The sequence below is a fragment of the Glycine soja genome, chromosome 17 (assembly GCF_004193775.1).
Source record: "Glycine soja cultivar W05 chromosome 17, ASM419377v2, whole genome shotgun sequence".
In the NCBI taxonomy this organism is placed as follows: domain Eukaryota; kingdom Viridiplantae; phylum Streptophyta; class Magnoliopsida; order Fabales; family Fabaceae; genus Glycine; species Glycine soja.
The window spans coordinates 14498118-14509804 of record NC_041018.1 but is presented as its reverse complement, the minus strand read 5'-3'; the positions used below and the strand labels follow the sequence as shown (position 1 = coordinate 14509804).

Below are 11687 nucleotides of genomic sequence, written 5' to 3'. Positions count from 1 at the left end.
ACCAAATTAATCTTTGTGAGTTATTTAGATTGTCAATGTACAGACTATTGCTAATAATTTCCATGATACTTTTTATAATTTATTTTTTATCTTTTAGTTTGTTAGTTATTGAATTTAATTAAAATATAACAATATTTTAAAAAAATTATATATAGGGACATCTAGTTACAATGAGTCATAATAATGATTTTAAAATGATTATCAGTAAAACAAACTAATAATATATACACGAAATTAAATTAAAATCTTTAGACTTTTATTAATCTTCTACTTATAAAAAGAGTTTTCATAAAAAAAATTGATTTATTCAAATGATATTGAAGTCAATTTTTAAAATAAGATATTAAATTTAAGTCTTTTGATAAAAATTGTGATTATGAAAAGATTTTATGAAAGATGATCAATCAATTCTATAACAAAAACTAATCACAAATAAAGCCAATGCATACCGATACTAATAATAAAAAACAAATGTATAAAATTGTCGTAAATATATAATTTTTCCTTTTCTTCACTATCCTAGTCCGGTTCCCCGTAGAGTGAACACCAGAGTTCCATTATTATTTTGATATGTCCTCAAAATGTGGAAGTGATCTATTCCTAACCATCATCATAGATTTTGATTATTCGTTAAAACTGTGAGCGCACATATATTACAATTCAACAACGTGTACATACTTTGATCAGAACAACTCTAACAAGACAAGAAAATACACTTATTTCTACTACATTAGGGGCCATGCGGAGCCCAACGAAAGTAACCTTGACGTGAACGCATCTCTAGATTCATCTCGTGCAATATTTTCGCAGCCCCTTCCTTTCTCTCTTCCGTTTGGTAGAATAAATTAAATAAAACAAAAGTTTTGAATTAAAATAAAATATATAAATATAATTTTTTTTTTTGTTTTTTTAAACTGCAAATGAACGGATCCTAAGTACATGTTTGATTTTCAATTTTGATAATCAAAAATAATTTTGCTAAGAATCAGAGTTCTTACTTTTATTCTCATACAATAAATCTATATTAATTAGAACGCGTATTACAATATTTTCATCCACAAACTAAACATAGTGTGATACGTTCCCGCTAACTTTATCGACAACTTTATAGAAATTATGAATTGAGGATTCACATAACCTCCTCCCCTGGTCCTATCTGAAAGCATATATATTAATTTGATTTAAGAAAGATTGAACAAGTTATTTGAAGGCGGCCATAGACAGACACAGCCAACCTCAACAGTGTACTATTCTTTCGGAGCCTACCATTATTATTAAAAGAATACTATTCTTTCTTGCTGTAAAAAAAAACAACGTTGAAAAGATTCGAGACAACTGGCTAGCTATCTAGCTCGTGAGTCATGTCCCACGCTTACTAATTAGTAGCTTCTCTTCTCTTATATATTCCCTCATACTTTTCCACTTAAGCACCATTCTTCAGTACTTCCTTAATTTGCCACCCTAACCTACTGCATTATTATTCTCTTCCCCTTAATTTCTATCTCCAATCCCTCAGCAAAACGCAGCAAATGGGTCGGCTTAATCTCCTACTTGTGTGGTCACTCTCATTAACACTGTCCCTTTATTATCTACACCCAATCTCTGCTCAGCTCAGTCCAAACCACTATGCTAAAACATGCCCCAATCTTGAAAGCATCGTTAGACAGGCCGTTGCCAAGAAGTTCCAACAAACCTTTGTCACCGTCCCGGCCACCCTTCGTCTCTTCTTTCATGATTGCTTTGTGCAGGTAACTTTTTTTTTTTTTAATGACAAGTATTAATTTATTAGAATGTTAGTTTTATTAGTAGATGTGATTAAAACCGTCATTTTTCCATCTTCTTTTCTTTCTTAATCATCCAATCCATAACTCAATTGCATACCCACATAATGCCAATTGTTGCAATCACGCTCGCAGTTTCATCGGGATCCTTGACATTGCACAAGACTGTGCTAGCTGCAATTGTTTTCCTAAAGTTAAAATCAATAACAAAACAAATTCTACAAAGTTTTGAAAAAATTGTCACTAAAATTTAGTTACACAAAATTAGTAATTGGGAAAAACAATTTTCCATTACTAAATTTAGTAACTAATTAATTTTTTTTTTTATAGTATTGCAGTCATGATTGGTGGCAAAAAGTATAAAAATCCAGACATTGCGACTGAAATTGCAGTCGCAAACAGTTTTTAAAAGCCTTGTTGATTATTTCTTGTTGAACTGATCAGTGTTCTAATTTTTTTGTGTGTGCTGTGTTAAAGGGTTGTGATGCTTCTGTTTTGATTGCATCCACCGGAAACAACCAAGCAGAGAAGGATCACCCAGACAACCTGTCTTTGGCGGGTGATGGGTTTGACACAGTGATCAAAGCAAAGGCTGCAGTAGATGCCATCCCTCAGTGCAGAAACAAAGTCTCATGTGCTGATATTCTGGCCTTGGCCACCCGTGATGTTATTGCACTGGTTAGTTCTTCAATAACACTCCAATTCGCGTGAGAAAAAAAAAAACATAGTTTAATTTTTGGGATTAGGAATTAATTTTAGGTAAATGGTGAATTTGGTGCTTAAAAGTGTAACACCAAAAGTTAATAAATATTCTTAAAATATTGATTATAAAATTAAAAGAAAAAATATTTTTATCAGGATACCTAAAATACATTATCATGAATTTTTTATGTTCTCTTATAATTTTTATTTAATCACCTAGCACGTAGGAAGTACAACAATCAAAATTATATGATTGTGACATTTTTCACACATTTGAAAAGTAAATTGTTACTGCTTCACATCTTCAGAAAGTGGACATTTATCCAAGTTAATTTCTTTGAAGATTGGTTAAAAAATGAACTAACAAACGCATGTGGGGGTATGTGTGTAGTCTGGTGGACCTTCATACACGGTTGAATTGGGAAGATTTGATGGTTTAGTTTCAAGAACTTCGGATGTGAATGGGAGGCTTCCACAGCCAACGAACAATTTGAACCAATTGAATTCACTGTTTGCGGCAAACGGCCTCACCCAAACTGACATGATTGCTCTCTCAGGTAATCTCCGTGCAACTGTTTGCAAATGGGTCCCATTTGCGTTTGTGCACGTTCTTGGGTCCTTGTTAGAGTGGTTGATATTTGATAATGTATCTTCTCATTTATGTTATTGCAAAGTATAGTCAAATGAGGAGATAATGATTCACGAGCGAAATAGTACACGCTAATTAAGGCCGTTTGGTTAATTAATTAGGCTTAATAAAAGAAGAGGTGGTTGGGGGAGAGACACTACTAGAAATTAGACTCCTTTAATCTATGGCTGTTAATACTTAATTTTATCAATTTTTTCATAAATTAAAAGCTTTAATTGTTTTTTTTTTTTGAAAAAAAACAGTAAACTATAAATATGTAGTGATGCCATTTCATATAATAATTTCTAAGGAGAGGGGCACAATACACATTTAAGTTGTTTGGTTGATAGAGAAAATTTATTAGGTGGTTTAGATAATCTTGTGTTTGTAGTCTTAGTTAATATTTATATGATATATACTTTTTTTTATTTATAAATAAAAATTAATAACACTTAATTATATATTATGTAGAAATTTATAAAGATCATAATAGTCGTTTGCTGTCTAATAATTTCTCAAAATTTAAATCAGTTTCCTTAACAACGGTTTTTAATTGTGATCTAATTTTCATTATATCCTTGACGTAATAATTAAATAATATGTTTCCTAAACGTCAATTCTTAAATGTATTTAAATATGTAGAAGTTAAAATCCTTAAATAATTAAAGTTTTAAATAAACATTCAGTTGTTATCATTTAATTAAAAAAACTTGATGGCATAAATGTGAAGACCTTGTTCTAAATTTTATCTTTAAAAGTGAAATTTATAACAGTCGTTTTTTAAAATCTAAAATTATTATTTTTATTTTGAAATATTTGAAACATGATTTTCATTATTTTGTTCTATAAATGTTCAAACAACGATAAAATAATGTAGTAGTAGTAAGAGATTCGTGTATTAAATATAATAAAACACAGTCATTTGTGAATCAGAAGCCACTGAATCAAACAACATAGAAAACCGAGCTTAACGCTTGTGAGCTTGCATTCAAGTTGCACAGCCAAAACAGCAGCCAGAAAACGAAGCCTCGCGTTCAGATCTCAAATCCTTATCAAAAGTGATTATCTAAATGCTAACAAGTGTTTTTAAACATGGTTAAATAATAAAAGAATTTATTATTATTATTAAGATGTATAAAATTATTTGTTTATAACTTTTTTTGCATTTCTTTATAATTTTTATAATAAATATTTTTTTCAAATTTTTTAATAATACTTTTAGGACACTGTTTAACAAAATACTACACTTATTTCCTCCATCCATCAACGTGCCTAATTGTCCCTTTTTTTTTTTTTTTTTTTGCAGGTGCGCACACCCTTGGATTCTCCCACTGCAGCAAGTTCGCCAGTAGAATATACAGTACCCCAGTGGACCCAACACTGAACAAGCAATACGTAGCCCAATTGCAACAAATGTGCCCAAGGAACGTGGATCCTAGGATTGCCATCAACATGGACCCAACCACTCCTCGTAAATTCGACAACGTTTATTACCAAAACCTTCAACAAGGAAAGGGCCTCTTTACCTCGGACCAAATCCTCTTCACGGACCCAAGGTCCAGAAACACAGTTAATTCCTTCGCTTCTAGTAGCAACGTTTTCAACTCCAACTTTGTGGCTGCTATGACCAAATTGGGTCGTGTTGGAGTTAAGACTGCGAGAAATGGGAAAATTCGTACCGATTGTTCTGTTCTTTAAGTTAAGGCTTTAGTTGTACGTAGAAAGTCGCAAACAGTGCATGTTTTGGAGGTGAACACAAAACACACACACATTGCAATTTTATTGCGGGGAATTTGCACGGGGTAGTTTAGATTGACTGTTGTTAATAAATTTGTTTGCGAATAATTCGGGAGTTGTAATTTGGATGTTCGGGAAGGGAAGGGTAAGGTTGAGTTTTTATTTGTTGTAATGTTTCCAAATAATTCGAACTTTTAGAATTGTTCATATAAATAAATGTTACCCAGAGGGGGAAATCACTAAATATGGATTTTAGATTACTTTAATCTCTGTTGGTCTTTAATTATCATTTATATTAAACTTTTAGATCAAATAATGACTTGAAAATATTGTTTTAATGTTGACTTTCATTAAGAATATATGTAATTTAATAAAAACTTGCATTTGCAATTATTTAAATTAAAAGTCTAATTGAATTCGATTCCCTTAAATAAAGTCTCAAGTTTAAATTTTGTAAATAAAAAAATCATAGTTAAGAGAAGAGAACCTCATTAAAGGTAATCAGTCAAATTTTCTTTGATAAAAATTAATCATCAACACAATAACATCATTAAAAAAATTAAAAGACTCATGCTAAATCTTTTTTTTTTTAAGAATAGTTAAAGTGTTGTCTTTATGCCACTCTCAGCCAGAATAAAGAACTTACAACTAACTTCCTTCTACTGCCTCCATTTTCTAACCAAGCACACAGTAGATGAATAGGATTTAACAACGTATTCCCTTTCATTTTAATTTAGGTTTTCTTGATAGGCATTGAAAGCTGTTGATTTATCCACTATCAATATTCTTACATATTATTTTCCTGCAATTGTTCGCTTGAAATATTCAACTTCACCGTACGAACACAACGGCATAACACAACAACGCACACAAGTGCAAGACTGCATAATATTTGGAGACCAATCTGTATTAAGTATCATTTCAATCGATTTCAAAACCATGGGGTTCAAATGTATTTACCATAAAGTTGGCCCACAATAAGAAAATGACAACTTCAAATGTATTTACCATAAAGTTGGCCATCAACATATAACAAACAAAGAAGCACAGCATAAAATTCAAAGTGGGGTGGGGAAACAAACACAAGGGCAACATCAAAACAAATGATATTTTCAAGGACAAAAACGTATTGGCATCTTTTTAGCCAAAAGATCAAATAATAAAAATGATGAACGAAGCTTTCTTGGTTTATTAAGTATAATATGTTAACAATCAAGCCACAAAGGCTCAATCATTATGTCTATTAACCCCAGGAAATCACCAAAGGAATAAATTGAAATTGGGTCAAGGGTAAATTGAAATTCAAAACTCATGCATTTCGTATGTGTAGAGCTTTGTCTAAAATCCCTTCATTAGTTGAGCCAACCTGAGTAGGTGAGGTGAGGGTAGTCTTAACAAATCATCTGCATACCGATCTGGTTTGTTAACCTTATAATGTGGTGCAATGGCATGCTCCATTTGCAGATTCGTATAGGTTGAAACTATTCAACAAAAATCATGAAGGATGCCACAATATGGCTGACAGTAAGACATATACACAAACTGAAAGGGAGATGTTGAAAAACCATGTCAAAAAATAAATCCCCACGAGTATTTTGACACCCCAATATTTCAAATACCTCACCAATAACTCTTATTTCTCTCTATCTATCTCTTCCTATCGCATCATATCACCTATCATACCTTATTTTTCTCTCTCACTAGTCTACTAGCATTTGGCTGTCAAAATATATTTTTCCAATCCCCACTTAACAAAATCTGCCAACATGCTCCAAGGAAAATTGTTAGAAGACCCACCATGCAACTAGGTAACAAACATAAGTGGTGAGTGAATTGTCATCAAGAAAAACTCACTAGTCTCCAAATATATCTTCCAAAAAGGATGCTGGTAAATTCCTCGGGTACAACCGTAGGATACACACCTATATTCTGCTCATATGTTGAATTCTCCATCACATGTGATGTTGAGAACTGTTACAAGGACTCATGGAATCACAAATGTTATGGCATGTGAAAAGAATTTAAGTTATATACACTGTCAAATTCTCCATCACAAGCCACAACTCAGTGTCACATTGACAACTGTTGCAAAGACTAATGGAATCACAAATAATATGGCATATTCTAGAATTATATACTCTTAAAACAACAAATTTGAGAAACAAGATAGAAACCATCTAACTCCTATATTATAAATTAGGATACACTGCCAGAAGTATAAGACTCTCGCTCCCTTCACTCTTGATTAAATATTCACAATATTTTCTCTCTTCTCTCTTAGAATATGCACTTCACAAACTATCCCATCAACTAGTCCAAAAATTTCTCTCAAACATCTCAAACTTCATCTTTTTACTTGTATATGTGATCTTCTTAACCACCTATCTCTTTTCACTCTACCTTCTTTTATCTCTATTTCTGAATTGAATTTCAATAATTTATTCTTAAAAAAATTATCAATAATTAAAAATAATCTTATATTGCAATTTCAACTATTCATTGTAAATTCAAAACATAATTTATATATTCAAAGATATTTATTTTTTAAGAATTTCATTATAATTTAATTTATATATTCTAAATTATTTATTTATCAAAAAATTAACTGTATACAAATAAACATTTAAAATTGCACTTTGCCAATTAATGTACTTTGCCAATTACCCATGTACACAAGCTGCTTCCTCTGTCTAACAGGAAAAGGTAACAATATTTCATTAAACTTCAAAATTCTAAATTAAGATTGCAGTTACAAATTTAAGATAGGTGTCTTATCATGACCATCATGCACCTACCACAAAAATAAAATGCATTAAATGAACAAGGATGTAAGTTAGAATCTAAAAGACTATAGTGTTAAATTCACATGTTAAGGACCTTGGACCATCAAATACAACTAAAATGTGCAGAAGACCTGAACAAACTACTTCAAATAATTTGATTGCAAATTCATGTCTTTTATACACGATAGAAAGATCACATTTGTACTTCTTGGGTTTGTTGCAAGAAATTCAATTAGAAAGAATTGCACCACTTCTACCAACTGTTATATTATAAATAAATTTATTATGATCCAAACTTAATTGGTGTACGGTGTTTCAGAAAATGAAGAAATTGGTGGGAGCTTCCATTTTTTTTCATTCTCTACTATTAGGACCTCTAAAAATTGCAGAGAGCAAACAAAGACAAGAAATTGGTGTATGGTGTTTCGGCAGATGAAGACCAATTTGCATTTATTTGAAACAAACTAGAAGGATGACTTTTTCATGCATGACCTTTATACAAGCAAACAAATAAGATGCTATAATTTCCTACATGCACATTAATGATACTCAGAACTCAGAACAAAACAGAATGTGTTTGTAATGGAAAACTGAACATGAGCTTTACAAAACAAAATTCAATACAATGAAGAAATAACCTACCTATATCGAGAAGATATCCCTTCTTTGCACTAAATTTTATTCTTATGGTGGCTAATGATTTTACAATTTAATATCTCATAATGTCCCAAACCAAATTTCTAAACACTGAAACCTATACAGATTGCAGTCAGCAGATCAAAACTTCTCATATTTCCACTTACGTATGTCAGCAATTTTGAGTGAAAAATCAATAATAGATTCAGGAATGACTTACCTATTCCAATATCATTACTTTGAGGAAAATTCAATTTTATAGCTGGCATCAGTACAGTGTTGAAACTGTCTTGGTTCATTCTTCTAATGCACATAGACAAACCTTCTCTAAATTTAGTGGCCAATCTTCCCCTAATATAGTAGGATTCAACTCTACTGCTGTTCTAAAGTCTGATATAGATACAGAAGCAGATCTAATAGGCTTTTGCACACATCTTCTCAGTGGTAGTTCATTCAAACCAGGTTGTATTGGACCACTGAACTTATTTACAGACTTTGAAGCAGCTAAATCCAAACAGGGCTTTATCAATCTTTTGAGGTAAACATCAAGTGCATTATTTAACAAGCTGGCAGCATCCGTTGAGATCTTAAGTCCTTCTATTTCCAATTTCTGCTCCAACCTTTTTGTCAAAGAACATGTATCAGGTAGCTGAGCAATGCTTTGACAGGTATCACTAACAGTACCAGATGATAATCCTTGGGATAAATATTTTGGCTGTGGTCTTCTGTTGTAAGTGGGAATAGCAAGAGGTGCTTGAATAGGACTCTTTTTGAAAAGGTTCAGGATTTCATAATCCTGATCAACCTCCTCCCCATCTTCCACAGAGAGAGGAAGTCTACTACCTGCAGATTGAAGATTAAGAATACTTTGCTGTTCATGAATTTTTGGGACTGAATCCTCACACCCAATGCTGTTGTTCTTCCCATTAGGACCAAGAGGGCTCGGACGGTCCCTGGATCTGCGATCACGCAAATTTGGAGTCCTGCCTTTTCGAGGAGATTGAGGAAAATCCTTGCACAGTATCTGAAGGTTGCTACACCCATTTGGTGTTTTCACGTTCAAAGAACTTTCTACTTTGCTTTCTCTTGACCCGGCTGTCTTGGAGGGACATGCTTTTCTCAAGATTGACTTGAGAAAATGATTATGAAGAGGGACATTTTCTCTCCCAATAGTTGCAATGCAGACCCTATCAAACTCATGTTTGCTAATTTTGAAACTCAGAAATCTCTCCAGAAGATTAAAGTACTTGCGTGTTTTCACACTACCAAGCCTCCTTTCAATTTGTAACTTTTGCTCTATCGTGTCTGCAGGAGAAAAATACCGTGCCGCTGGCATAATGCTTCCCCAAGTTATTTCAGCTGCAATCAAAATCAAACCATCATATAATCAAAACTCATACAGGAAAAATTCATAACGTAATTGGAACACTGTTATAGCCTTATAGGGGATATCTCAGCTTCACGACTTAAGTCAGCATCAGTTAGGTGCAACTGTTATAGGGGATAAGCTTGTTTCCAAATTCGTGAATTTCAGCTATAAAAATAAACCCATACAAGGCATAAAAATAACCAAAACCCAAAAACTCAAACCTTCAAAGTTAAAAACAAAAAATCCTACAATTTATTCGCAAAGTCGCTACCAGTAAAGAGAGCAATTGGCACTAATTGGAAAAGCGGTTTTGCAACTTCAAAAAATTCAAATCGATTGCCGGAGCAATAGAGAACGAACCACAACGCGCGAAATTGATCAAAGAATCGAAAACTAACAACACTCAATAAAGCGGGAAAATAGAGAATGCAAAATCTCAGCTTTGATACTTCAAATTGATAGTTGGAGCAATAGAGGACGAACCTGAATGCGCGAAATTGTTGATCAAGAATCGAAAACTCACTCAGAGCACCCAATAACACTAAAGCGGGAAAAAAAGAAAAGAAAAGGAAAACGAAGTGAGCGGTGAGAATGCGAAACCTTGAATTTGAATTGAGAGTGTGAAGAGGACGTTTCTAATTGCAATCAGTGGATGAATAGTACAATGGAAGCTATTGCTTTGGGAAGTGCAAGAAGAAGAAAAAAGGATTAGGGCTTGTTGTTGTTGCCAAGGATAGAGGAGAGAGGGCCACCTTGACCTTTCCGAAGCTTCCAAGTTCCAAGTCGTAATTTGGTCAAAGGCACGTGCTTTTTGCAATGGGTTAACACTTGAGAGTTTAACGCTTTAACTACACTATGACGCCAAACATTGAGGTTCCTACTACTACTAGTGTGCCAAAGCCAAAAACAATTAACGATTCATAACTTTACTATATGACTAAAATAGAACCTCCACGAGTACAAGTCACACAAACACTAATTAACCCTCAACATTTCATGGACTAAGTAAGGGTAAACCTAGAACATCGTTTAAATAATTTATATTTTTTATTAGAATGTAATGTTTATAATTTTTATTATCTTTAATTTTTCCCTGCAAATTCTAAGAAAATATTGAATAGTATTTATTTAATTTAATATGTCAATTTTTTATAAATATATATAAGATAACTAATTTTGAATATTGTATATATAGGAAATATATACAGGGACATAGTTAGAATTTTTTTTCAAGGGGGCAAATTTAATGTATAAAAGAAATAATTTTATAAGGACTAAAATAAAAAAATATATATTTAAATCTTAATAAATTTTATAAAATGAAATATAAGAAAAAAAAATCAACAATGTAACCTTGGAAATAAGATACCTCCCAAATTGCAAATAATAATTTGTTAAGAATTAATCGAATTGAAGTTATAGCATCATCATTGGCTCGAATTGAAATATCGATAAGGTTTGGGTCACAATTTGTATTGATTAAATAAATTGTTGAAATTTTTAAAGTTATACATTCTCAAAGAGTTATATATTCTCTTTGTTGATCAATGATTATTATAATATCAGGTAATCCAGTCATATATTTAATGCCTCCAAAATATGTTTCTAAATGAGCTAAATGTGTCTTTAATATAGCTATATCTCTTTTTGGTAAACTATTGACTATCCCCCTCTTTGATTACATTCTCAAGTCATTGAACTTTTGAAGTTGTGTTTTTGTAGTATATTACTCATTGATGCTACTGACTTTAAAGATGAAAACTATTTAGACCTCTGGGATACATAATTTTGTCACCATATATATTTTTAACATGTAGCATGGAAGTTCTTTTATTAACATATAGGAGGGTCAACCATCTAGCTTCCAAGATACCATAAAAACATCAAATTTTTTCAGTGTTTTTTGTCAAGTAAACTTAATTATTCTTTTTCTAGACTTTAACCTCAAACACTTCATAAAGATCCTCCAAATATACACTGCATTTGATTTCATTAAAAAAATTCATAGAAAAATAAATTTGACAACTTAATCTTATCCTGCAATGATATAT

The 11687-nt window shown here is 32.0% G+C and overlaps 2 protein-coding genes across 3 annotated transcripts; one reads left to right on the top strand and one right to left on the bottom strand.

Annotated features, from left to right (window-relative positions):
* Nucleotides 1-1200: 1200 nt before the first annotated feature.
* Nucleotides 1201-5114, top strand: LOC114393856 (peroxidase 50-like). The gene is made up of 4 exons (XM_028355317.1): nucleotides 1201-1748; nucleotides 2259-2459; nucleotides 2875-3040; nucleotides 4418-5114. The coding sequence occupies exons 1-4, from the start codon at nucleotides 1530-1532 to the stop codon at nucleotides 4807-4809; spliced, it is 978 nt and encodes a 325-aa protein (XP_028211118.1). The 5' UTR covers nucleotides 1201-1529; the 3' UTR covers nucleotides 4810-5114.
* A 3075-nt stretch (nucleotides 5115-8189) lies between these two features.
* LOC114392614 lies at nucleotides 8190-10465 on the bottom strand. Of its 2 annotated transcripts, none has more exons than XM_028353814.1 (2): nucleotides 10237-10465; nucleotides 8190-9626 (listed from the first exon to the last, which is right to left on the bottom strand). In XM_028353814.1, exon 2 carries the CDS (start codon nucleotides 9601-9603, stop codon nucleotides 8563-8565), a length of 1041 nt encoding a protein of 346 aa, XP_028209615.1. In that variant the 5' UTR covers nucleotides 9604-9626; nucleotides 10237-10465; the 3' UTR covers nucleotides 8190-8562. The 2 variants fall into 2 exon arrangements, with proteins under 2 accessions (XP_028209615.1, XP_028209614.1); XM_028353813.1 differs by having other exon boundaries at nucleotides 10120-10454.
* Nucleotides 10466-11687: the final 1222 nt, after the last annotated feature.

Excerpts from the sequence above, each read along its gene's own strand:
- LOC114393856 (XM_028355317.1), top strand. The coding sequence starts at position 1,530 with ATGGGTCGGCTTAATCTCCTACTTGTGTGGTCACTCTCATTAACACTG. Across the intron at positions 1,749-2,258 it reads TTCATGATTGCTTTGTGCAG|GGTTGTGATGCTTCTGTTTT; the intron begins GTAACTTTTTTT and ends GCTGTGTTAAAG. Across the intron at positions 2,460-2,874 it reads CCCGTGATGTTATTGCACTG|TCTGGTGGACCTTCATACAC; the intron begins GTTAGTTCTTCA and ends GTATGTGTGTAG.
- LOC114392614 (XM_028353814.1), bottom strand. The coding sequence starts at position 9,603 with ATGCCAGCGGCACGGTATTTTTCTCCTGCAGACACGATAGAGCAAAAG.